Raw genomic sequence first — 27,675 nt, 5'->3', positions numbered from 1 at the left:
GTGTTTTCCTGCTGCTACCTTTGAGCCTTGCCACAATGAAATGTAATGCTTGATCACAGAGTTCCTCAATAATTGTCATTATTCAATTTTGAAATCAACATCATTTGTAAAAGCAGACTGAATTTTATTATGGCTTGGCAGGGTGTTGTGTTCTTCTTAATCAGTAATGTTGACTCGTTCTTTCTTTATTCTGTACCCATTTCTCTCACCCCTTTCTCAGGGTCCACCTGGACGATCAGGCTTTCCGGTAACTGTCTCATAACGTGTCCTATTGTCTGTCTTGTTTGGTTTTCTTGCTCTTTACCTTTCTGTGGTAGTGTCTGATATTTAAGAAGCTGTATCGAAACAATTCAACCACAAAACGAAAAATACAAAATTATTTATGTAGCATATTCTTGAAAAGCATATCATATACAGCTTCTTTATTAGGACACACTGAGACTACCTTTTAACCAAAGGACTTAAGAATATACAACCAATGTATTACGTTGAGAGTATTTTGCTTATTTTCTTAAATTCTTAATATTGCCAATGAGCGAAAAAGCCTACAGTGTATGACTAAATCTAGGAATTTATATGATGACCAGATAAGCTAAGCTAGACTTAATGCAATGAGTCTCTTAGCTTGGCTTTGTGGACGAGTCTCTTTTCTTTCTAGTTATATTGTATTTTAAACATTATTGTATTCTCTCTGGCCCTTTGGTGTCTGTCTGGATCCACTCTTCTGAATTTCTGCTGAAATTCTAATATTACTAACCAAAACTTAAACACATCTGTCTTTCATTATAGCATGTTAGAAGAAGTCCATCTCATTGTATGTGAACTCTAGTCCTACCTGCCAATTATAACCTACAAACCCCCATCACTCATAACAGCTCTTCTTGTGAAACTTTGCCATAAAATCTTTTTTTGTGTACGTTTTGTTTAAATTGTTGACAGGTCTGGTCAAAGTGTGAATGTGATCCCTTGCCAAAGCTTTTGATTGATTGCGTCGTCAGGAAATTAGTATTTTTGTAGGATGGAAGGTAGGGGTAGGAAGGGGAGGGGGCAAGTATTTTACACAAAATGTGTCCATTAGATTAGCACTTCAAAAAAATATTGATATTGGCTTTCACGCTCTGTTGAACTATTAGGGGATACTTGTGGTTTGTATATTTAAGCTTTGCTGCACATTCACATGTATATATGGCTATTTAACACTAGTTAAGGACTTTGGGGCTCATTTGGATAAGTCTGGACTTTGTATTGTACTTCAAGCTATTTCTGATTTAAAGCTCTAGATATATCTATCTACAGTTATTAAATAAGTTATACTTTGTTATACTAACAGTTCAAAGTGTTTCTAATTAATGCCATAAAGCTGTATTAAGTTTGTCTCAAATCAGCACCTTGGACAGAGCCAAGATTATTCAGTCAAGTGACTTTCCTCCTGGGACATTCAGCGGCACTGGCAGGCAGTGAATTAACTCTGAAGGTCAAACTAAATGGACACTTCTAGAAACGTTTATCTGAACAGCTTTAAAAATGTAAAAACTAGGCAGGCACCTGCAAAGCTACAGTCCAAGTGCTCAGTCATTGTTTGAGCAAATGTTTTGTTGACTTCTGATGAGCTATGGAGTCTTACTCGCCTCATCGCCCATCCCCCCCTTCCATTACGTGTTACTCGAGTGAGTCGTCAGCAAGCTGTCAACGCTCCCAGCCCTTCTAATACACTGACCTGCAACGTCAGGAATGCAAATAAAAACAGCTGTAGGAATGGACAGCCTTGCATAATAAGTCACTTCAACATTGCAGGAGTTTATGGCCATGTTACATAGTGTAAAATGTTTGGAAAAGCATTAGTCTAGGACTACAAATGGTGAATCCGTATGACCATTTATTATATTAGGATCTCATTTCCCATATATTCTGGGGATTTTCTCCATAGTTAAAAAAAGTGGTGGGATGTATTAGTGTGGATAGCTAATTATGATAGGATGGGTTGTTTTCATAGTTCATAGTTGTTAAACAGATATTTCACCCCAACATGTTTTTATTCTGTCATCATTTAGGACTCTAAATGTTGTTCTAAGCTCGTATGGATTTCAATGGAACTTAAAAGGAGAACATTCTATTGTTGATTCCATTGATCATGATACCTTTTATAGAGCTTTTGCAAACTTTTTCAAGCTTGATGGCTTCAGTTTCTTTGTAATTGCATGGAATGAAGCATGGAAATCCAAGTTTTGTTTAGTGGAAGAAAGAAATCATGCGGGTTTAAAGTGACATACCGATGAAGAAATGATGACAGGATTTTCATTTTTAGGGGAACTATTCCTTTAAACCCTTCCAAATGGAAACTAATTCCTTTAAACCCTTCCAAAAGGAAACAAACTGTCATGCTCCCACACTTTTTCAGTCACTTAATCATCTGTGATATGGTCAGCTAGCAAACATTGTCTAATGCAAGCACTGTGAAATGGCCCTAAAACAAATATTTGCTGCATTAACTCCATGCTTTCATTGGGATCATGTAATCACTGATGACCCTTGATGTCTGTCGGCTACATGTTCATTTCAAATTCTTAAGTAGTTAACTTTTAGATTTTGAAGAAGTCTGGCATGCGTGCATCATCAGCTTTCAATTTACCAGTAGGTGAATGTTTAGTAATATAGACATTAAGTTGGCGTCACACTGGTCAGCTTAACATTTCTAACTCTCCGTAGCCATACCACTTGAATATGTGGCTGAATGTAATTTAGTCTCTAGCGGAAGTGGTAGTAACTGCAGATTGTAGAGATTCAGTCTGTCAGATTTATTGTTCCTGATTTTCCTCTTGACTTTGCATTGACCACTAGGGAGACAAAGGATCAATGGGCATTCCTGGAAGAATGGTGAGTGATTTGATATGCACTAAGCCCAACAAGCCTTTGCTTTGACACCAGTAATTTATGCCAAAGGCCATACTGATTCTATCAGGTCCGATTGGACAATATTTATGTTTGCTTTTATTGCTAAAGTATGCCATATACAACATCCAGTATAATTGATTATCACTTCCTAATTTGTTTTGACCTGTTTAAGCTTGCACTGTGAATGTAAGCATTCACAAACTTTCACATGAATTTCTTCCAAATGTGTAATGTAGCTTTTCAGCGCAACTATATAATATAAACCAAAAACTAGATCTTATTTATTCAGCCAGAGAATGGTTTCCACTTCATTGCCACCATTGATAGTTAAGGAAATGTCTTACTGAGATGTCTGAAATATTTCCCTGTCACATTTGAACAAGGGCTGAAGAACAGAGTTCTTTCTGGCTGCATTTGATGAGAAATTCTCTCTCCTTATTACTCAGTTTGTTTTGGCTGCTCAGTCATGTAAAAATGATTTACTTGTTGAACTTTAAATAGAAAATAGACCTCAAAAAGCACTTTTTTTTCTTGTCAGTTACACTCTACATGCTGAGAAGGTAAAATTTGCAGCCAAACCTAGAGGAGATCTTGGAAGAAAAGTTTTGTATGTATATATATCCACAGAGAGACAATATATATATATATATTCAAAACGAGAGAAACAGATTTGAAAACCACAGACAGTTGTGAGCTCTATTTTACCTCCTCATTCATAAGATTTGTGCATTTGGAATTGGATATTTTTCAGATTAGCACAATACATGATGTGTCGCAACACAATTCAGGGTCATCCAAAAACCACATAGTCATATAGATGTCCCCCTAGAGCATAGCAGCTACTCTTCCTTAAACATTTTCACTAAGAAACCGATAAAACTGCATTGTCCTCAAAGGAGACATTCCAGAATCTTGACCCTTGTATGGTTGCATACTCTAAGCTCACCCTAATGCTTTCTCTTGAAAAACAATCCCTACCTAAAAGCAGTCAGCAGCGTTCAGCTCAAACTGTGAGCCCCAAGCCGAGTTTTCCATATTTCACCCAGTGTAAAGCTACATTGTGCTCCATTAGATTCTCACAGGAAGCGTTTTTTTTTCTTCACTCTTCATGGCTTATCCTTCCCCCCTCCAACCTCCTCCACTGACCAGTCTGTCTGTGAGAAAAGTTAGCAGCCCCCTCATCTACTATCCATTACTCCCCACAGGCCAGCAGTGTAACACTCCAGTGCTTCCGTTCCCTTGTAGCCTCCACCCCTCAACAACCAAAAATGCTCCAGTACGTCAGTGTGTCCCATTCCCCAACCTCCAAACGCTCCGTCTCAGGCTGCTGCATGCCTGTGTCCTCTCAGAACCTCGCTAACCCTGGTTCCTCTTTCTGTCTCTCTCCTTCTCACTGTGCATGTGACTGTGTCTGCTGTGACTGACCAGGGCTTAAAGGGAAACCTGGGGGAGAAGGTAAGTGCAGGACGTCAGCCTGCATGTGCAGAATTGAGACTCTCTCACTGTGGGTGGCTGTGTTGATGCGGGTGGGGGGGAACGACCTGAATCCATTGCACAAAGTGCATAGGTATCGTGATTTATATCAGGAAGGCTTCAGGCTTTATTTTGAAGGGCCTTGGGGGTCACATTCGGAAGACGTTTCCCACAATGCTTGGATTACCTGTGTTTATTCTTGTAGCACTGTGAAGTTTTAAGACTCCCCAATCTAGACAAAGAGATGTTTGGAATGAAGCAGCATTCAATATCCTACCACTTCGGCACACGTCCAAAACTATCCAAATGTTGTGTAGTCACTAGAAGTCTCTTCAAGTCTGTATTTGGTATGACTGAGCACTCTAGACGGAATTTAGTACATAGAGCTTCAGTTCCTGTTGTGGCAAATGTGGTTTGAGCCATTCTTAAACCAGTCCCATTTGGAAGCTTCGCTCAGTGTTTGTACAAGCCAGCAGTTCTGTGGCCTCCCTTCATCAAGCTGGAATGATATGTAATGTCTGAGGCCGAACAAGCAATGTGAGGAGAAACATATTCTTCATCCTTCATCATCACAGAAAAGTAGTGAAACTTCTGGATGGTTACCCTCGCTTGCCAGCAAAACACTGTGGTTCTAAAGAACTTGGATGGGAAATAAATAGTGATGTGACCACCGGGCCGACAAGTAGAGAAGCAGACAATATACGACCTTGGAAAGACCCACCACATTCTCATCCAGAATAATCAGTGGGCTTCCCTTGTTGTTTCAGGGGTTTACTTTTATCCCCTCTTTTTAAGTGCGGTCATGTTTTACCTTCCAGCAAGGGTAAGCCTTGACCCAACAAATTTTGGGTGAAGAACTTCACGTCATTTGATATCAAAACAAACCCCCTCAAGATAAATGGGCACTCTAGCCCTGAAACTGGCAGTCTTAGCGCCTCAGTCCTCGAGCAAATAAATTCAGTTGAATCATAAGTGGTTGCGTTGGAAAGCTCAAGCCAAATGAAAATCAGGCGAATCGGTGATTGATTGGTTGAACTTAGCAAGGACTGCAGAACTTGAGACAATGTATTCTTTAGACAGAAAGGATTACTTGTTGAACGAAATGAAATCTGTGAAGATCGTATCATTCATTAGTAAGACCAATTCTTAAATATCAGCAGAATTTGCTCCTGCTTTGGCTGAATATATTTGGACTCTTTGTCCAGTACCCATACCTAGCTGCCAAATGCTTGTAATGTAAGCCTGTTCAAAGGGATATCTCTAGATCTTCAGTTGTCCTGTTGCACAGATCTCTGCAAGATTCTGTGGGTAACCATAAACCTTGGGGGCAAAGCTTAGGAGTCCTTTCCTTTTCCACAACCTGAAAATTCTTGTACGTCACCCCTTTCACTCTCTAGTAACCTTTGTAGGTGACTCAAAAAAGTGCTAAAACAAATACTCCTTCGTCCCCTGATAAAGTGGGCATTGAACCAGAACAATTAAAAATTGTCCACAATTTGATGGATGGCTGAGTCATCAAAGGTGTCTTCCTGATAAAGTTTCACATGAGAGAGCTAATTAGGGAAAGTGCTGGAAACCTGAGAGCTTTCCTGTCTGACCACAGAGCGTAGCGGGATTGCGCTTGGATGTTTGGTGCAGTGCTGCGGACAGGCAGACACCGTGCAAATCACCTAGTTTACGCCAGATAACCAGCCCGCAGGGCCGTTTGCTGTTTACTCAGCAGTGCTCCCTGACCCTCTCAATTCGCTGTCAAGATGTAAACTACAACTCTGAAATGAGAACCAGGGTCTGCTGACATTTTACTTACAGACCAAAATACAGTGTTCACCTCTGAGCCACATGCAAGCGCTCTCCGCGAGGCGGCTTAGCGAAAGAGTTATGTTAAACAGATGTTATAGGGTATTTCAGAAAGGGTTATTCTATTCTGCAGATGCAATATATTCACTGATACGTTTTGGCTTTGTATACTAGGTGTAGTTTAGCGGATATCATTCTTTCTCTTTTCTGTCACTTCCTCTCCTCACTGTCTTTCTACCTCTCTTATCTGTCCGTAGGGAGCGCCAGGAGAGCCAGGTCTGTCTATCATTGGCCCACGAGGACCTCCTGTAAGTGTTTGCTCTGTCACTGCTTAAACTCTTCTACATCTTCCTCTAATGTCAGATCTCCAGAGTAGATACAGGTTATAGGTGCAGATTTTAGCAGCTTTTGGCCTCAATCCTATGATTCCAATAGTTCTTGGCAAGGGGTTGTTCTATTGTTTTTCTTTCCGCACTTAACTTACAGACCACCCCAAAGTGAGCTCGATAAATATATGGTCTAGGGTAGATAAGCAGGATCAGCATCATCTAGCACACTACTGTATGTGGAGAAAGTCCAATGAATCTTGTCTAATCAAGACTTGATCTCTAATGTGCACGAATAGGACAGGAATCCCACTGCAGCTTGTATGGAAGCACTTACACTTCATCAGTGTATTTCGGGGCTGTGACTCCCACGTAATGACGCCCATTTGGAATCTCATCTTCATTAGCAAGAAGGAATGAAAACATCCCAGCCCTTGTCATTATAATCCAGACATTAGCGTGCAGATTGGGCTGTATCTGTTAATGAGTGGTCAGTCATCAGGCGAAATGGGGCTTGTCCCCAAACTGGCACTCTTTCCCTTTCTTTGCATTCCATTCAGCAAGACAAAACTGTAATGTTACGCCGTCAGAAGCGCAATTTCCTTGTTGATTATGCCGTGCAAAACTTTGTCCTGTGGTTTCCCCATTCATCCAACACACTCTTATGGCAGGGCCGTCAGACTGTTCAGACATCTGTTTTTCTGCTTGCTGATTATACACTTTTCTATACCTCTGACCCATCACCTCTAATAAGGCGTCAGGAGTGGACATCAGGCATAGAGAACTGGTGACAGGTGAAGTTTCATTGCAGGGCTGCCTCAAAGGGAATGTCTTCAGCAGTTGTTCTGAAAGCATAGGCTTTGTCCTCACCTCCAAAAGGGTCACAGAGGTTGATTTGAGGCAGAAGTGTGGAGAGGCCAGCAGAAATGACTGCTTTAGCCAGGCAGGTAGACCTGATAGGGCGGTAAAAGTTTCTTTCTCACACATAAGTGGAACAGTTATGGAGTAAACAGAGCGATCATTAGATGATGTGTTGAGTTTTCATTACATTTACAGTTATTGTCTTAGCTGATCAGGTCAGGGCCAATGTTTTTGGAAGTTATAAAGATAAAACATAAATACAAGCTATTCTCGAATACGCAAAAGGAAATAAGAAATACTTTTTATTTCTTACTGATAAAAACTGAGGCTATCAAAACAATGAAATAAATGTGATTATTCCTATGATTTCATGATATCAGTCTTTAGAAGGTCAATTAATTACATTAGGGTAAGGTAACATTATCACTTTGAAAACAAAAAATGTTTTGCAAAAATCCTGTTTGTAGATTCCTTAGTACCACTGGACCCCAGTTTGAAAACCCCTGTCTTACAGTATTTGTCTTTGTTTTTGTCATATTTTGGTCAAAGGTGCACTTAGAAAAATTGTGTCTGTCCTGAAAACGACTGAAAAGTGATATTTAATCTGGGTTTAATTCCGAGATCAGATTGCGGTCAGAAAATTGTTGTTGTATCACTCCTGAAGAATGTTATGAATTGCGTCCATAGTGGATTTTTGGTTTAGAGGATTTTTTTTTTTGTTTTTTTTTTTACTGGACTTGTATTCAATTGTTTTCTATTACTTTTTGTTACATTTTTGTGCCAACAAAATGAATGTTGTCAGTCCTGTTTTGGGTGATTCCGAGGGGGGCACATGCTGCTACTTCCATTATTCCAGACCTTTAGGTTCCCAAGGCAGAGAAAATCAGCCATGTTCCAATAACTACCTGAGACCCAGACACACAATCCCCTTCATTAGCTCCGTTCACCTCTTCCTTGTAATTTTCTCTCAGGTTGCTCCAACGCGGTCTTTTTTTTGCCAGGCATATTGAATGACTTCCTTTTTTCCCAAGGGCTGCAAAAGTTTATTCAGGAAAGCAAACTTAGTATTGTTCACAGGAGAATGTAGCACTAATGATTACTGACATTTACTTATTCAGAATGTGAGTGCCAATAAGGCAAATTAAATAAGGACAACTCTAATGTCTTCCAGTTAGTTCTTTCCAGTGTTGAATTTCAGTCAGTGTCCCACAGTTTTTAGAGCTTTATTTGTCTTTGTCTCCTCATCCCACACAAAGTGCTTCCTACAGAGCAGGAAGGCTCCTGTCCTTCAACCTCAATTACGACACAAGTTTGGAGGAACAATACTCCGTCTCTCAACACAGACCTCCTTTCATCGAGTTCACATAATCCTCATGTTTTTCGTATAGAAAATAACTGCTTATCTTTTTTCTTTCTGTCTCCCCTCAGGGTCAGCCCGGTACTAGAGGATTTCCAGGCTTTCCGGTAAGTGACTTTTGTCTGAAGCCAACGGGACAAACCTCTTGTTTATTCGTGAGTTTATAAAAGCCATCAATTAGCTACTGGTTGCCTTGATCCCTTATTTAATTAATGCACATGGAAAGGACTCAAGGAAGTGAGACTAAATGTACAGTAGGCTTGTGCAGCTGTCATATAAGCACTGTAAGGTATATAAATGTCCTAGAACCCTTTCTATAGGCTGTCTATCTCCTCTGGATATTAAAGGCCCTTTTCAGGTGTTTATTACCCATGATCACTGTTCAGCAGGACACATTGTTAAAATACAGTACCCTCAGTTAGTGTTATACATTGACTCAAAGCAATTGTTTTTGTTATTTTTTTAAATAAACACTGTCATATTAGCTTGTCTAGACAGGAGAATTTGAGCTGTTTTGTGTCTTTACAATTTCGCCAACCTGCTGTTCTCCCTCTTCTTTTCCAGGGCCCCATCGGCTTGGACGGGAAACCCGTGAGTTTCGCTTCATTCCTTACAAATGTTTGAGTAATTGACACTCATGCAGGTTTGGAACCTCCGAACCCTTGCACCAAATTATTTGGCAGTAATTGATAATTGACGGTCATTTTGGCAATGAAGAGAATAATTATGGTAATAACAATTATGCCAATTATCGTAATAAATTCACTATTGTCGCCATCTTGACAGAAATCAATTATGATATGTGTACAAAGAATGAAGTAATTTGTGCTACCTAAAAAGACTAAAGAGAATGGATATTTTGCCTTTGCCTTTTTTCCCCAACCTTACAGGGACAGAATGGTCCAAAAGGTGATTTGGTAAGTATTTTTTTGTAACCATTTTAACCTACCATTGTTAACTGGCTTGAGAGATCCAGTGCTAAAACAATTTCCTATAAATGTGTTCCTAAGAAAACACACCTTGGCTGGAATTAATTGAAGTGTTAAAATACAAATCTAAATACTTTTAGTTTAAAGGGACACACATAATGAGATCTGTCATGTTCACTTTTACTAGTGAAATACCGCTGGAATAAAAAACATTCGTCATAAAGAGAAATATGTAAAGAAGTAAAACATATCATAAAGAAAAATTTGTCAGTGTCCATAAAACTCACCAGTAGAGCCATTTGTTTTCAAGATGGCTTGTTACACTGATGTTTATCTAGGCTGTAAGCATGGCCATATAAATTCACAAGAACAACACTCTTGTAGTTTGATTTATGGCTAGAGTGACTGAATGGCGTGTGCGCGTGTGTGTGAGAAAGAGATGAGAGACCACGTTTCATTCAGTGGGGTTTGTCAAAAGTAACTTTAAGTGTAGCCGCCTGTGGTATTAAAACAAGGACATTGGGTTGGCTCTGTCCTCTTCAAAATGAACTTGAAAAATGCAGTCAACAGTTTTCTTTTTCGTGATGAAAGACAATGGGCAGATAGTTTAGGCTCCCAGGCTGTGCGCTTTAAACCATTCCTTATGAAATATAGTACAACCTCTGTGTTCCATCTTTTATAGCATCGTGAGAAAAGGCAAGCGTAGAAACTATAAAAGAGAAGCACTTTTCTGAAATGACACCTTTATAAGACGGCATCAGAGCTGAACGACCCCTGCTGAGCTTTTGAACATGCCTCACTGAGCTTTCAAAGTAATACAGTACATAGCTTACACAAATATACCCTAAGATGGATTTATATATATGTATATGTATATTATATATTTATATAATTTCATTGATAAGTTTCTTCTCAGAATCATCACACTCCATATTTGATTTTAGCCTTATATGGAAGTATTACAGAAATTGATTTGTTGCTATTTCTGAATGAACATTATGACTTGGAATCAATCTAACTGTCATTTCTAAGGCTGTGGGTTACATGTTTTTCAGAAGGCATGATGAATTGTGGGGCATTGATTTATTAAAAGCAGCCACTGATGCTCTCCATACACACAATGATACTTCTAACCTACTGTAGTAAAAACACTTAAAAATTGTGTTTGTTTTTAGCAATTAGCCTTTTTTGTATTTCATTTTCATCATAAGAAATTAATTTATAAGGAACTGGTTTGCGCATGTTTTGACTGAGAGGTTTGGCACTGTTGGTCGTAAACAGGAAAAGATAATCCAGTTACACCTCCGTATTGTAATTGTGATTATTTCCACAGGGTCCTCGTGGTCCTAAAGGAGTACCAGTAAGTATTTGCTTAAATATATTAATATATCATCATAATTCCACCAGTTTGAGTTTTTATGTGGCAGTGGAATGTCATGCATGAATTACGTTGGATGTATTTTTAAGTGTTTTGTTCAAATCTTATTTTTCAGGGTGAACCTGGTCCAAAAGGAGAGAAGGTAGAATCATGCGAAAAATTATTTAAAATAGCAGCTAGTTTTCTTATAATTTGTGAGGACGACACATGACAGATTTTGTTTTTCTTTGTTTTTCTTTTTTTATTCTAGGGTGTATGTGGTGACTACACTCACAGGGTGAGTGAATGTTTTATTTAACTTATTGTTTTTGCGATATCATGAACACTGCGAATGTTTCATTTATGGTTTAAAGTAAGCTACCAAATATGCTTCAAAGGTTGCCTGGTGTTGAAAAAGCCTAAGTATATGTTTTCATTATAGTTTGTCAAAGTGATTTCTCTTGTTTACCCTCAAAAAGACATGTACAACATGTTTTGCGGTTAATTTAGAGACATTAACATAGAGGGGGAAAAGGGAAGGAATAATGGATTGGCAGCTTGTATAGCCTCAGATAGGCAACACATGAGCACATGCCAAGGCAGGGCCTCAAATTTGATCAGCCCTCTCTCGGGGAAATCACAGTTTCTTGTAAACACAGCAATTTTACCAACAGCCTGCTGAATTAGATTTGATAAGACTCTCTGTTAAAAGGGGTCTTGGTAACAGCCCTAGCCTATTTAAAAGTAATTTTGGCCTTTTGAAGCTATATCAATTATGTAATCTCAAAAACAACACGCAATATAGAAGCAGATAAATAGTCTTGGCAGTAGATGTTTCTACTGAAAGTACAGAAACAGCAGCAGGACACGTACAGTTGATAGATTTGTTTCTAAGAATGTAATCACTGCTTTTATTGTGTAGTATTGTGTTTATAAGTGTAGTCAGTGTACCATACAGATATATCACAGTTATTTTTCATGCATGTCAGTCAGGCCACGTGCACTATTTTAGAAAGCTGCACATAAGGGAGGTCTTTTTGGGTGGTTGTAGTACTGTATTTGCAGTTAGGGTTAAACCCATAGGTCACTGCGTTAGACTAAAAGGATACACCCTGCAGTGATGGAACAAAAATGGGTATTATCACTTGAATGTGTGTGTGTTCATGTATCCGTATCCATGTATTTGTATGTTGGGCCGTTTTAAACAGGGGCTCCCAATGAAAACGCTGGCAGCTTTGCGCTCCAGTCAGGCTCTGATGTTGAAGGTTTGTGGGCTGTTCGCTGTCCCTCATCCCTAATACCGTGATATGTGTGTTACAGTCCTGCTGCAAAGAGAGACATAGCTGAAAACTGTGCTCTAGTTTATCCACATGCACTGTTGGAGGTGCAGAGAGGTGCCTGTTATTATAACTGATTGAAAACTCTATAGGAATTTATAATGACACATTTTAACACACAGCTGTTTTCCTGCTTTTTCTTTGGCCTTCTCGATGAACTTTTATGGTTGTGGTATATCATTTTAAGGTACACTATGCAGCTGTAACTTTATATGTCATCGAAAATGCATCCAAATGTTTTTTGGATATGTTAAATACATAAATACCATGTGTCTTTTATATTTTGATTGGCCTCCTTATGCATAGAGTACCTTAACACAATGTAACATTCTGGTTAAATTGGTGAACAACCTTCTGCAGGGAGATAATGATACTCGAAAACACTTGCCTTCCTTATTTGTATGTATTTTTCTCTTACTCGGACATTCAGTGAGACAATCGGTGCGCTTATATATATGATATTATAGATTGTGTATATTGCTTTTTTATATATTACGTTTATATATTGGAATATGTACACTACGTTCAGAAGTTTGAGGTCAGTATGATTTTTTTACAAGGATGCATTAAATTGACATTTATGTTACAAAAGATTATTTCAGATAAATGCTGTTCTATTCTATTTATCAAAGAATCCTGAAAAAATTGTGCCACTGTGTTCACACACATTTTAAGCAGCTCAAGTGTTTTCAACATTACAAGAAATGTTTCTTGAGTAGCAAATCAGCATATTAGAATGATTTCTGAAAGATCATGTGACACTGAAGACTGGAGTAATGATGCTGACAATTCAGCTTTAACATCACAGGATTAAATACATTTTTTAAATATAGTAAAATGTAAAAAAAAAATATTTTCTTTTTTAAATAAACACCATCTTGGTGAGCATAAAAGCATACAGACCTGAAACTATTGAACAGTAGTGTATATTCCATGTACATTAAGGTCCAAAAGTCTGAGACCTCATTGAAAAAAAGTTTAAATTAAATTAGATTAACTATTGACTTTTGGAACCATAGATGTACATTTTTATGTGTAATTCACCGAGTAGAAATATGAAATACAGGCAATTAACAAGAAGGCAAGTTGTATTTAGGGTAATATCAACTGTTAGTGGAATATCTATGGGTGAATAACTCTTCAATCTGTGCTTTGCAATGATGCTGATCTCAACAGAAACGCCGTATTGTCAACGTCTGTGCTGGAGGACAGGCCACAGTAAGTCTGTTGCGAAACTCTCTTTGTGGCAAGACTGAATCCAGCCTGATCTACACAGCATTGCTGCAGAGTTACAGGTGGAGATGAAAAATGGAGATGAAGCATTATCATTGATAATGTTTGATATGTGAATTAAAAGGGGTGTTAGTCGACTACAAATGATCAAATCGAATCTACGGCATAGTGTGTATAGTCTTTTACCTGCATATTACTAAACATAAATCTTTTATGTTTAATTTGAGATATTAATTTGATAATTGTGAAAATTTTTACATTTATAAATAGCAAACCTACAGTACTCCACTCCACTGATGGACCTGTGACTCTGTTCAGTGATGCTGAATCCCTTTGGCTCTGTCTCTCTATCCCCTTGCCTTGCTTTTTCCTTACTGTTCACTTTCTTTTTCATTTGTTTTTCTGTTTTTCCCCTCCTCTTCTATCTCTGGCCCGTTTCCTTCCTTTGGCCTCCTGGTGAACTTGTTGGCCTGGTGGTTTTGTGCACTGTGGCCCACCTGTGCTTTGTGACCTCGGCAGATGTTACCCATCACCGTCCGCAACATGCCCTCAATAAGCCCTCTAATCCTAAAGCGCCTCAAGGTACATCTCTCTCTGCCACCCTCGCACCCTTTCCTTACGGATGCCAACCTCCATCCACCCACTGCCAGCCAGGCCTCTTAGTGCCACCTGTGTTGAGTTCATTAACAAAGCTCGAACAAACAGCCGGGGTTGAATTATCTTAGCCAATAGTTGAATTGTCTTGATATGACATAGTCCACTTGAAATACACTTATTTCCTAAAGTAATGTCCAATTCACAAAATTTATAGGCTTATAAACTCTACCCCACAGCTAGAACTTCTGTCAGGCCCTCTCTTTCTTTTATGTCCATCTGGACATTATCTCAATAAAATTCTCTAATACATAATGGATTGTCCTCATATGTCTAGTCCTATGGTAATGTTGGGTTTAAGGATCGTTCAGGTATTTTTGAACTGATTTCGGATATAAAAGATTAATATAACTACTAGAGAATTTTGGATGCGATTAAATGTTTAGAATGATTCAAATTTGGAGTCTTTTAGTCCATGTCTGTTTTAATCAGTAACATTTACAATAATAAAGTTTGTTAACATTAGTTAATGCATCAGATATCATGAACAATAAACAAAAAACAATTGTAGCATTCATTATATTCATAATGTATTAAAGGCCACATTTGTCCTGGTTACGGTGTAATTACGCAAATTAGTTCTGAGTAATATTAATTGATATGCATTTACTGTAGGTTCAGGTTTAGGGTTTGTTTTAGTGTTAGTTTCTTGTAATTATGCATAATTTACTGTTAGTACTATAGTAAACGCATTTAACATGTATTTAACACATTAAAATAGTGTTCCCATGTTAACTAATGTTAGTTTATGCAAATTGTTAAAAATGTATTTGTATAAGTTGGAATTAACCAAAATTAAAGTATTTTTCTTTATTTAATTTTAGATATTGCATTAACTAATGTTGACATATTATCGTTGAGTGTTAATAACTGACTTTCAGACTTTCAGAACATATGCATTTCAAATGAACAGTCTTTTTAGGGAAACAGACCAACAAAATCTTGTGACATCAACTTGCACTCATAGGCGTGTCCAATTTGTTTGTCCAATCAGATGCTCTAAAGAAATGTTTACAAAAACACTCGTTAGGCCATTTCATGGGGTGTTTAAAAGTTCAAATTGTATATATTTTATTCTTCGTCAGTCTACAATGACTCATCAGATTCCTTAAGAACAGTAAGCAGGGCTCCAGACATAATAACAAAACAAACAGAAGTTTAAAAAAAAAACAATGACAGTCAAAAGATAACACAAAAATTAGACAGCTCAGCAGAAAAGTGAGGCTGTCTGTTTTTACTGCCCACTCCAGGAAGTGCCCCTGGCACAGGTTGACCACGGTTGGCACCCGTCCTCCATCTTAATTCTGCAGGTGTGCACGCCAATTTCGAGTACCATGCTTGGAGACAATGGTACATACTGTGGAAGACAAAAAGTGTGAGGGAAAGATCTTTGCAGCTGATTGGATGGGTCTCCGAGTTGGGTCGGGTCTGTGCATTGGATGGAGATCATGGAATGTCTCCATTTAATGGATCTACATCTGGCCTCATAAATCAAATCTCGACAAGTCCTGTCAAGGAATAAATGGATAAAATATGGATCTGAAGCTGATGGATGCGTTTCGGATTTCTTTGAGCTTCAGACTTTGCTACTGAACAGAGACCGTGTTAAAGAAAGGGTTTTCTTTGTCACGGTATCTACTCTCTTTGTGGTTAATCAGTCTTGTACACGGTTGCCAGTATGTAGGAGGTCTTCATTTTCTGTCTATAGTAGCAGACTTAGAAATAAATGCTTTTAATGGGAGGAAAATTATAAGTTCTAACACCAAATGTTCCGTTTTGCAGACTAAGCCTCTTTAATGTTGAAAACAGACATTTAAAAAATTAATTACACAGCAGAAATCTTAGATAATCAGTTTTCCTCATGGTCTCTTCTCAGGAAGAGTAGGATATTGTTTAGTCGAGTCTTATTTCCTATTTTCACATCCCTCTCGCTGTGTAAATACTGGACACTTTCCTGTAGATGATTTTGTTTAGTCTCTTTTGTATTGAAGGTCTCGTCTTGCTCATAACTGAGAAGTACCCGAGATAGTTTTAAAACAGCCATAAGTGGATCAGGTAGAGCAGTGGTTTTCAACTGGTCGGACACCTGGGAAAAGCTATGCTAAATACAATTGATCAAATAAATCGGCTTAATAACCTTTCAAAGGGAGGAGAAAAATCTTCTCATATATTTTTGTTCTTTGTTCTTTGCGTCAAAGGCTGTGCGTCCAATCGAACTCACCGGAAAAAAACATGACCCAGACTACATGGATTTTGAGTTCACTTACAGTGAGGATAAAATTCGAGGATTCAATTTTAAACAACAAAATATTTTGGGTTGCCACTTCATGTCCAATTCTTAGCATCTTAAAAAAAACTCAGTTGGGAACCGCTGGTGCAGACCTGACTGAAGAAGATTTGTGAGACCACTAGCAACATTGTAGGGTTTGTTAAGTTTGAGACATTACTGTAGTTAATGGTTAGTGGGCCACTAAATAGGTTCTTAAACGCATTAAGTGAAAATTTTCCTAACTTTTTTCCCTAAATTCCCCCCCACTATCTTCCAAACATGGTACTCTATAAACTAGAATAACATCAATCATTTCATCCTGACACTTGACTTTCTACTCAACCTTCAAACTTGGGTTCCTCTCAGCTTCAAATCCATTGGTTCATCATTTAATTATTGTAAATATTTTTTTAAAGAAAATCAAAATCACATTTTATCAAAGATTTTGAGTAAATATTCCATCAACAAATTTGCTCATTCTTTAATTTCATATCTCATTATTGTGAATTACTGGATTTGAATCGGAGTGGATCATGCCACTGATGTTATGAATTGTACTTTATATCCAAATGATTTCTTTATCTCAGATGCTAACTTCCTGTCTCTCAGCAGGGCGAGCCTGGAGCACAAGGACCACCGGGACCTCCTGGCCCCCCAGGGCCTTCGGGGACTCCTGGTCTAAATGGTGCTGGTGGCCCCCCGGTAAAACTCACTATTTATTTATTTATAGCCTGGACAATGTACAGTCAGCTTTTTTTCCTTTTTCTCTTTTTATTGCAAAATAAACCCCTTTGTGTCATGTGCGATGAGGAAACCAGCTTATAAATCATTCTATATGATGTTTTACAGAAAGTTTTCTCTGAATTGGTAGGTTTAGGGGACAGAATATACAGTGTGTACCGTATAAAAAAGTGAGTGTGTGTTTTAACTATCTACCTACTTTTTTTTTTTTTTTTTTTTTTGAAAAAGGGTAAACCCGGAGAACCTGGAAAACCTGGAAAAGACCCAAGGGTGAGTATTCGAATACATGCATTGTCATCTTTACCTTCCTCGCACGGATACTCGACATCAGAAATCTATAATCCTTCAAACTGAAATGTTGTTTCTTTTTCTTTGATTTTAGATGCTACCGGGGCTGAAGGTAAGCTTGAAAACCACACAGCTGTCCAGCTGCACTGCAATGATAGTATTTTCCACAGGCGAGTCATAAACAGGCTCACATGAAGTTCACACACAGTTCAGCAGCCTACAGGGTGGGTCCGCTCTGTCTTTGCCAGTACAGAAGGGGTGGATACGCCATAATTGATTAACCGTGTTGCCGTTGGATAAGTATGTATTTCCCCTGATGCGTTAATTGCCACTGCGTTTATACTGGGGAATATTAATTGGGCTCCATTTAGGAGCACTAGTCCCTTATAGGAGCGTACTTCAGCTCTCTATAACGGTTGTGTGCTGGCGGTCTATATAAGAGCTGTAACTGGAGGCTTACTCCTTTGGACATGAAGTTCCCAATAAACGCATACCACTTTGCTCATAGCCCCTTTTAAACAAATTCACGATAAAAGCCACAGAGCAAATAGGTCTTGGATGGATATCTGATTGTTTTTTATTTTTATTATTTTTATAGGGTGAACCCGGTGTACCTGGACATAAGGTGAGTGTGTCCATCAAAGTTCATGAGTAGACATTTATTGTTTGTGTTATCCGAAAAGCCATTTTTTAAATCCCACATCTTAGAACTGGAAATTTGGCTCTGCTGCTGATTGCTTAAACAAAACGGATCCTCCTCCTCAGAGGAACATTCAGGAATTAAGCAGAATGACGTATCAATTAATCATTCGGCAGAGTGATTGAAAACCTCTAAGTTGCAGGGCAGAGCTCTGAATGTTAGGCTTATTAATCGCTAGATGAAAAGTTTGAAACTTGGAGAAAGAAGCTTGGCACGTCATGCTAGACCATGGATAAAATATTAGTGGATTAGAAAGAACACAATTCATCTGGTCAAACTTTACCATTTGCTTCCTGCATGGGCTTTTTTCTCGTACTGATTTTTTCCTTATCTCTCAGGGTGATCGTGGTGAAGGAGGTCCAAGTGGACCTGAAGGCCCCAAGGTAAGAATCTGTAACCTTTGACTGGTTTAAGCAGCTTAAATAATTAACCTGCTCCACAGGTCACCCATCACTTCTGGGTCAACCCATTACATAATCCCATACATCAGATTGACAGCCCCCTTTGAGTCCGATTCCTGTTGTTTTGTCAATCAATGTCTTGAAGTATGTAATTTGAATACTCCTTTTTCTGCACCCAAACTTCATTTAATCAGGCCTCCAACAGAAGAGAGGCGGATTTCATCTAAGAGTGTCATTAGGTGTGACATCAGATACCCAAAACATATAGTTTTGATTAAGCCAGTGGGACGGCACCTTTATTGGTTGAGTTTAAATACCACTGGAGCACTAGAGGATTTAGACAAAGTATCGGCTGATAACAGCATCTGTTTGGGGTTTTACTGTCTTCCCCTTCAGCAATGTGCTTAACTCTAAAGTCATTGAGTGCATTATCCCTGAGGTAATGAAAGATTAAATTAAGATAGTAGATGGGGCTTAGTGTAATGCTATGAAAAGCGCAAAACACACTAAACTAAAAAAAAAAAAAAGTATGTTTTTGAAAACGGCCTCCTATGCTTACGAAGGCTGGATTTATTTGAACAAAAATATAGTAAAAATGGTAATAGTGTGAAATATATTTAAATCAATTGCTGTTATCTATTTTAATATATTTTAAAATGTAATTTATTCCTGTGATGGCAAAGTTGAATTTTCAGTAGCCATCACTCCAGTCTTCAGTGTCACATGATCCTTTAGAAACGTTTCTTATTATCAGCAATGTTTCTTAATATGTTTTTTTTTATTTTTTCAGGATTCATAGATAAGAATTTATTTGAAATAGAAGTATTTTATAGCATTACAAATGTCCGTACTGTCACTTTTGATTAATTTAATGCACACTTGCTGAGCATGTAACCATATATTGTAGAGAAAACTATCTTTTGGTCTTTTTTTCTTTCTTGAATACTTTCCTGCTCACAATCAATCTTTCCGCACTTGTTTCCAGAATAGCACAGAACAGTGGGTCAAACAGCTTAGCCTGTGTGAAGTTACAAGTGCATTGATTGACACTTTGTGAGGGATACATGTTGGCACAAAAACCACATATAATTTGTTCCATGTGAAATTGAATTTGCTTTGCTTTGAAACTACCTATATAGTTCGCAATCTTGGATTTGTGTTTCGCTTTTACCCGTGGGAACTCTGGAACAACCTGCATATCGATTCCCATCCAATCTACCTTAGTGAACTTGAGCTTTCTTCCATCAGCCACATAGTTCGTGTCCAACACACGCACCCAGTCAATATCTAAAGCTAGATTGATAGTAAGCATGTCACACAGTGAGATTATGGAAAATAGCTTATGGAAAATAGCTTTGTGTTTGTCACTTTTTTAATCTTAGCTCAGGTGAAATGTTTTGTGCTACAGCAGAGAAGCAGTTATTTTGCACAACTGCACCACCTTCTGGATACTGGCAAGTGTTGCGCTCATAAAAACTCACAAAACCAAAGATTTATGAAGGCAGGTTAAAATGCTTTCTCCCCCTGTGTGCTGAGGTTGTCTCCCGTCAGGCCTCTCGTTTCTATTCAGAAAAGAGACGTCTTTACATTCATCTATGAGAGAGGCAAAGGGCCAAGTCAATGGCTTTACAATTAAAAGGTTCAAATCAGAGGAGACATGTTATCCGGCACATTACCAACGCCATTAATCAACATCGTACTTTGTCTTCCTCCCACGAGACTTTATTTCTGAAATATTACTGTCTGTCGCCTTCATGGTTGTTTAGTTATTTACTCGGCACAGCCAAACCACACGGCATTGAATAGCACAGAAAAGAAATGATTGTTCGAATATTTCCTCCACTAAACAGGAGACTGAACTGGTTGTTTAGATAAATGATGTCATGGACTGAAACTGTTGTCCTGTTGCTGTGATAGACGTAAATTAGTTGCAAGTTAGTTGTTTTTGGGCTGAGGAAATGTTTATTTTGCATTTCATTGCATATTGATCACTTTATTTGCTTTGTTTCTCTTTAGGGAATTAAAGGAGATGAAGGACTGAAGGTAAGAAACGCATTTGGTTCTGCTTGCTATTTAAAAAAAAAAAAGTTTAAAAGTGATGTAATTTTGACATGTTAAAATACTTTCAGCGGTAAGTAAATTATTCGTAGGTTGATTAACTCCATAAAGTGTAAACACTGTCCTTATGGTGCTATCAAATCATTGATCTGTTTGTTTGGTCTTGACCAGCCCAACATGGCAACATTGACTCAACCAATAGCATGGGTTTGGGGGAGGGGCTAACTGTTTGTTTAACCAATGGCAGGCCAACTTGCAATTGCGTGTGGTGGTGACACATACACTTCACCTTTACATATTTTGTTGTTGTTGTGTGTATGCAAATATTATATTTGCATTCAGTTTTGATTATCATGTCATCTTTGTGGTTTATTAAAGTGGTTACACTTTACAATAAGGTCTCATTTGTTAACTACATCAGTTAACATGACCTAGCAGTGAGCAATATTTTTACAACATGTATTCATCTTTGTTTATATTAGTTAATAAAAATACAGTCGCTAATCTGATTGAGGCATGAATGCGCAGGGAGTTCTTGCCCAGAACGGGACCATAGGCCTACCACCACCCATCCAAACTGTATGCTAATTAATCATCTTTGACAATAGTAGTCCTGACAGAATTTTACAGCCTAAGCATACATTCATGCCTATGTATAAAACAAATTTATAAGGAAAAAAACTGTAAATAATAAATCAGCTCAATAGCCGATTCCAAGTGATCAAGAGCTTAGGGATTTCCATTTAAATACATCACAAGGGTTCCAGAAGTAGTGGTCACTTGTGCAACATAAGCAATGACATACATCCGAGTGAACGAGAGGGAGGGAAGTTACAGAGGGAAGGGCATAAAAAATGGGATTTAAACACTGCCTTGTTAAACAAGTGCCAACTAGTCTCTCCCCTGTGAAGGATCCCTTTACCACTCTACAGATAAAGCGTTGTCGGGATCATTTCAGTTTCGCGTATCCTGAAGTGATAAAATTCTGTAAAATAAAATTGAAAAACAGACAAGTAGTTTGTTACGGCTTGTTTGTAGGGAATTACAAACCTGTGAAAATATATTCAAATGCGCATAACTATAGAACTAATTATTGATGCGCACGTGAACGCTTAAAGTCTGTGTCGAGAGAACGGAAATTTAGGGAAAAAAGTTAGGACAACGATGTCGTCTTAGCGGTCTCTAATTTAATAACTAATGATCGTTGCGACGGAAGGGAATCAATCAAAACTAACTTTAGCTGGAAAATATCTTTATTCAAGAGCCGCTATAAAGCCAAAACAATCTCTGTTACCTTAAATTATCCGTTTATCACTGTAAAGCCGCTTTGAAACAGTCTACATTATTAAAAGCGCTATATGAATGAAGAAGACTTGACCCTGTGCTTTGTCTGAAATCGCCTCCTATACCCTCATTCACTATTCCCTACATTAGTCCACTAATATAGTCCACTTGAAGGAGTGAATGAAAACGAGTGCGCTCGATAACGTCCGCTGTGGTTTCGGACACCACTACGAATGGCTGTCCCCTCAAATAGTGCCCTATTTAAGGGTATAGGGGGCGATTTCAGACACAGACACAGTTTTCAAATACTTCTGAAGGACTTGGTTTGCTGGATCAGGTGAATTTAATTAAGGTTGAAGCTAAACTTGCCCTCCATGAACTGAGTTTGACACCCCCGGCTAAAGCATCTTGAAGGAGCAGTATAGAGTATAGAGAGTATATAGAGAGTAATCTAAACATCTAAAGATTTATGTTTGTACAACTATATCACATGTCTGAGGCATTTGCTTCTATTGAAGACATGCATCTGCTGGAGTGATTACACTGTTTCTCACTGGGGAAGTTTTGGCCTGTAAAGAGGAGTGGGACGCACGTAAAGTTTACACCTGCTGATACACAAATAGTCCCTACAGGATACCGCTATCCAGACTGTCTAACTGCTTAATGCTGAACGCTGTCCTCTAAAGCCAGCAGTGATAGACAGCCTCACTGAACTCATCTGGCCACAAATACATGAGAATGTATTTAAAATAAAAATGCAAAATGCCTCTGTTTAAAAAAATCTAAATAAAATACAAGATACTGTGTGAAAAAAATGTATCAAAATAAAAATACAGTATTTTGTCATTTGAAAATACACAAAATACGTGTAAATTGGGCCATTCCATGAAGTATCACTATTAGGCTGAAATGTATCTGAACCTATTATGAATGCAAAGAACATTTTAGATACTTTTGTTTTCATTTCACCCACCTCTTCCCTTTCCCTAATTATTACAAAATTATAATAATATCGTGGTGTGACATAAATAAAGCCTACTTTAAAAAAAATATATATATATATATATATATATATATATATATATATATATATATATATATAATGTATGTCCCACCCCAAACTTCCTGTTTCCTTTAGAAAATACAATACAAGAAAGAAAACTGTGCTCTCTAAACAATTTCATGGTGTGTATAAATAAACCCTGTTCAGATGAGAGAGCAAGCTGAGGCTTGAGTTCATAGGCCAGACATCTTACGTGAACTCCCTGTCCCACCGAACTCCTTTACAAGCCTGAGTTTGATGAAATTTTCATTTCCTCTGCACATCCTCTCCTCCCCCCGACGTCTGTCTCAGGACCACCCTAGAGCCCTATAGTCAAACGTCCTGATGCTCACAGGGTCAGACGCTTACTTTAGATCATCATCCTTATATTGATTTATTGTTTTTGGCATCTTTATTTGGATTGTGCCAGAAGAAAACACTTTCTCATCTCATGATTTTGTTTGGGATTACACAATGTCTGCATATTTTCTCCGGTTGGCTTCCAGCAGTTTGTGTGCATTTGTGGTGTACGGCATATTTTGATCTGCTGAAGATGTTCCCATCTGTGCATTTGTGTAGGGCGAACAAGGGATGGATGGGAAAACAGGAGAGAATGGGGAGAAGGTACTCTGAGCCTGAGAGATGTAGTTTGTAGTGCATTTAACTTCTGGTGTGTGTATGACGCAAAAATCTAACTATCATGATATTTGCATGGCATTGCATGATCAATGTTCTCAAACTTCTTGGATATAGACTGCAACACGATATAAGAGACTTTGAGATTGAGAACTAAAGTGGACAGGACGTTTTTAGTGAACAACGTCTTAAATTCTGGTCTGTTCGTTCATTCATTTTCGGGTCTCTTTCTAAATGTACATTCTTATAACTCATCCACTTTCATTGACGTGTGCACCACTGGTAGACACCAGCTTATGTTACTAAAGTGAGGACTCGCAAGGGCTGAGGGCAGGACATATGCTTTGCAACTGAAACCAGGATGTGCACAAAGACATATGACTCAGTACCGGAGTCATGCTGGGAGACCAGAGGGATTGCACGCTAAGAGAAAAACAGGCCGCTAGCTCAAGACATTCCCTCCTTCCTTCATCTGATCACCTGTGCATCTGATTTACAGGCTTCTAAACCTGCTGTTTGTGGAGAGTCCCCTGTTACACACAGCTTGATGGACTTAGCACACTTATTTTTGCTACCTGCCGTTGTCCCTGCCAAACACATGCTGCCATACTCTTCGATTGTTAGGTCTGTTGTCATGACAGTGCTTTGTGTTTCTGTATTTGAGCGGTCTGTTTAAGTATGAATGTTTTCATCATCAGACTCAGCAGATGTGCCAGCTGGGGAACTGACAGATGAATAAGCACATCTGCAGCAGTGCTATATTTAGTATTTTTTATACGTTTATATACATACACAACTTGATCAGCGCCTCTAATTAAATGCAGAAAAAGTTTGGGATATGATTGAGGTTGCAGGCTTGGGACCAGGCTATTGCTTGTTTGAACATTTCATTGAGGGATTTACATGTAGTTGCTATGTATATCCTTTGACACTGTGCCCTTTAACACAACACTGTATGTAACTAATTAAGGCAGAATCAAAAACGAACCAGAAAGTACCATGGTACTTGCATTTTTTATTGGACATGGTTGTTCTAATAGTTCCATGATATTCTTTGAAATACCTTGAAATGTAAATAACATGATAGTGTTTTTTTAAAGAAGCATTTATAATACAGTAAAAGCACAATTTACTACAATTTAAACTGATTTCTATTTTAATATCCTGATGTTCAAGCTGAATTTTTAGCATCATTATTCCAGTCTTCAGTGTCACATGATCCTTCAGAAATTGTTCTGATATGCTGATTTGGTGCACAAAAAAAGAATTATTAGCATGATTTTTTGGGGAAGTCGTGACATTTTTTTCAAGATTCTTTAATGAGCAAAAAGTTCAAAAGAGCAGCATTTATTTGAAATAGAAATCGTTTGTAATGGTATAAATGTCTTTACTGACACTTTTGATCAAAATAATGCATCCTTGATTAATAAAAGTATAAAACAATTGAATAACTTTTGAACATACTATGTATAGTGTACATAAATATAGTACTATGGTAATAGTCAAAGTTTTGGACAAACCTATTATACAATTTATAATAAAATAATGTCGTGAAAACTATTAAATAGTGAAAATTATATAGTGACCAACATTTTTAGACAAAACTGTTTCTTGTAACTATATTTGAACTTAATCTTTGTCTAGATTCCAGCTTTACTCGCTATGTTCATTCTCACAACTGACTTCATGAGGTGCATCCTGGGATACTTTGCAAACTGTATCGAAGTAGTTCACGTGTGCAATATGATGATGACAGTAAAATGTCTTTTAAATTAAAAGTTAGCTTCATAAAGAGATTCTTATGTTGTTAAAATGTATGTTTGTCTAGATAACTCATTTCAAGCTTTTCAGCACTATAATGAGAACAGATTAAAACCTGTGTGTCAGTCAAAACTTTGAACTGGTATTATATTAACAATGTGTACCATAACTTTACTATGGTACCGACACAGCTCCTTTTTGTTGGGGAAACTGCTGTCTTCCATCAAAAACATCTGTCTTTCTCATTAATAGGCAGCACTAGGTTTTGTGTCATGAAAGCCAGTGAAAATTTATGAGATAAAAAGGAGATAAGCAAACGCTAAATTTACTCCTTTTACCCCTGCAGCCAACAGTTGGTGAGCCTCATCTGTATTAAGTGAGGCTGCTAAAGACTGTATGCATTTCCTTCCAACTGGACGAAATGTAACACACATTTACAGAAACAATCAAACGTGCACACACACATAGAGAGTAAAAGACAGATGTGCACCCACGTAACACGTGTTGTCCCTCTGCCATTAGACTCTTATGTCAAGTAGGAATGAGAGATGATGACATGAATTTAAAGAACCGCCCAGTGAAGTGGACCTCCAAGATCAAATGAGAGCGGCTTTGTTTCTTTCTCTTTGACATTGGCTCTCTAGACCGAGATTGCTCAAATAGAGAGCCCAAGGGCTATTAAAGCAATAAGTCAGAAGAAGCCATGCATTACAGTGATTTTACTGGGTTTTTAGGCACTACATAATTGAAGTTGTACTGAGCACTTTTTTTATTGCTTTAAACATAAATCCAACATAAAACAAGAACATTAAAAAAGAATTGGATACAGAATTGTTCGGCAAAACAGACAGTCCTGTCCCAAACTCAGGCCATTGGCTGGCGTGAGTCTGGCCACACCCAATCAGAATGTTCAATCAAACAGACTGCAATAGAGAGCCTAAGTCCCTCCCCTTCCGGTTGACCACCATGGGACCTTACTTCGGAAAAATATTGTATGGTAGTCAATGACGAGAGACAACAAATATTTTGATCACGATTGAATTGTGCCCTGAATTACACATATGATGTTTGTCAATTTAAAAGATACATTTTAAAGTCAAGAAAGTCGCAGTTTGATGTAAAACTGTTGAGGTATAAGACTGTGAAAATACGTAATTACAAAGACTACAAACCCAAAAGGCGCACATGTGACGTCATACCTTTTCTCTCAATGAATGAAGCTAACTTTACTGAAGCTAACGTCTGTCATATTTTTCTATAGTCTTACGTTATAATTGTAACGTTATGCTGTCATGCCTGAGTGTTTTGTATCAGACTGCACGCATACGAGCAACGGTGACGTACAGTGCGAGACGAGAGATGTAGTTCATTGAGCGATTTTCACATAAAACTAAATGTTACTCTTCTGTTTTATGACAAACTGCAAGTTTCTTGACTTTCATAATTATCTTTTAAAATGACAAACATCATATGTGTAATTCAGGGCACAGTTCGAACGGAATAAAAAGATAAGTTGTCTCTCGCCATTGACTACCATACATATTTTTTCCGAAATAAGGTCACATGAGCCGGAAGCGGAGGGGCGGGACTTAGGCTCTCTATTACGCTTGGTGCTGCTAGTGCCTCAAAAATCACACACTGTGTCTTTAAAAGTCAGAACTGAATTTTCAATAGTTGGTTTTCTCTTCAAACAAGCATCCTTTGTGTCTCAAAGAACTTGAGCAGTTCATGATGCATGTCTATATATAAATGGAAATTATTAGGTTTATTTTGGAAATTCCTCTCACCCGTCTTCCCTTTATACCTCGGGCCAAGAACGTATACCAAGCTCTCGTATTTCATAGGAGTCAAAGTAAGTCATTACTTATTATGAACTGTCCTGAAGGAATCACGTTTGTCAGCAAAGATTGCAGCCACTTCTTCTCAGTGCTGATGACTGTTCTCTTCACCTTCCCAGAGTGCCCCTCAACTCCAAAGGCTCCGTCCTCATCATTTTTAGCCTGAAGATTAGCACTCCCATAAATCACTTGCAGCCTGTGTCAGTCCACACACTAGCCTCTGCTCCACCAAGTGCTCTTCACTCTAAAATAGAAGCAGACGGGGTAGAATGAGACATGACGATGGGCACCAGGGCCTAATGGAATGGTGTGAGTTGATTGGAAATTAAGAAGATCAAAGAGACTTCCTGTTTTCAGCATGGGTCCAATAAGTCTCTCTTTCATGATCAAAGTGATCAGCCATCACTACATCGTTCCATTCCCTAAACGGGACGGGTACAT

General features: G+C 38.2%; 1 protein-coding gene across 5 annotated transcripts in view; it reads left to right on the top strand.

Moving 5' to 3' along the window:
• Positions 1–27,675, top strand: part of col13a1 (collagen, type XIII, alpha 1) — a 99,303-nt gene that overhangs the window by 47,631 nt on the left and 23,997 nt on the right. For 2 of the 5 annotated variants that reach the window (XM_079634143.1, XM_079634142.1), the window contains exons 3-19: positions 221–247; positions 2,839–2,874; positions 4,321–4,347; positions 6,420–6,470; positions 8,778–8,813; positions 9,271–9,297; positions 9,597–9,623; positions 10,969–10,995; positions 11,129–11,155; positions 11,264–11,290; positions 13,506–13,547; positions 17,095–17,187; positions 17,455–17,496; positions 17,609–17,626; positions 18,113–18,139; positions 18,553–18,597; positions 20,632–20,658. In XM_079634143.1, the coding sequence (XP_079490269.1) occupies positions 221–247; positions 2,839–2,874; positions 4,321–4,347; positions 6,420–6,470; positions 8,778–8,813; positions 9,271–9,297; positions 9,597–9,623; positions 10,969–10,995; positions 11,129–11,155; positions 11,264–11,290; positions 13,506–13,547; positions 17,095–17,187; positions 17,455–17,496; positions 17,609–17,626; positions 18,113–18,139; positions 18,553–18,597; positions 20,632–20,658 (606 nt within the window). Of the gene's footprint in view, positions 1–212; positions 248–2,838; positions 2,875–4,320; positions 4,348–6,419; positions 6,471–8,777; positions 8,814–9,270; positions 9,298–9,596; positions 9,624–10,968; positions 10,996–11,128; positions 11,156–11,263; positions 11,291–13,505; positions 13,548–14,078; positions 14,145–17,094; positions 17,188–17,454; positions 17,497–17,608; positions 17,627–18,112; positions 18,140–18,552; positions 18,598–20,631; positions 20,659–23,578; positions 23,624–27,675 lie in introns of those variants that run through there. The other 3 variants (XM_079634141.1, XM_079634140.1, XM_079634144.1) reach the window with 3 other exon arrangements.

This window comes from Phoxinus phoxinus, assembly GCF_949152265.1.
Source record: "Phoxinus phoxinus genome assembly, chromosome: 14".
Classification (NCBI taxonomy): domain Eukaryota; kingdom Metazoa; phylum Chordata; class Actinopteri; order Cypriniformes; family Leuciscidae; genus Phoxinus; species Phoxinus phoxinus.
This window is presented reverse-complemented; position numbering and strand designations above follow the sequence as displayed.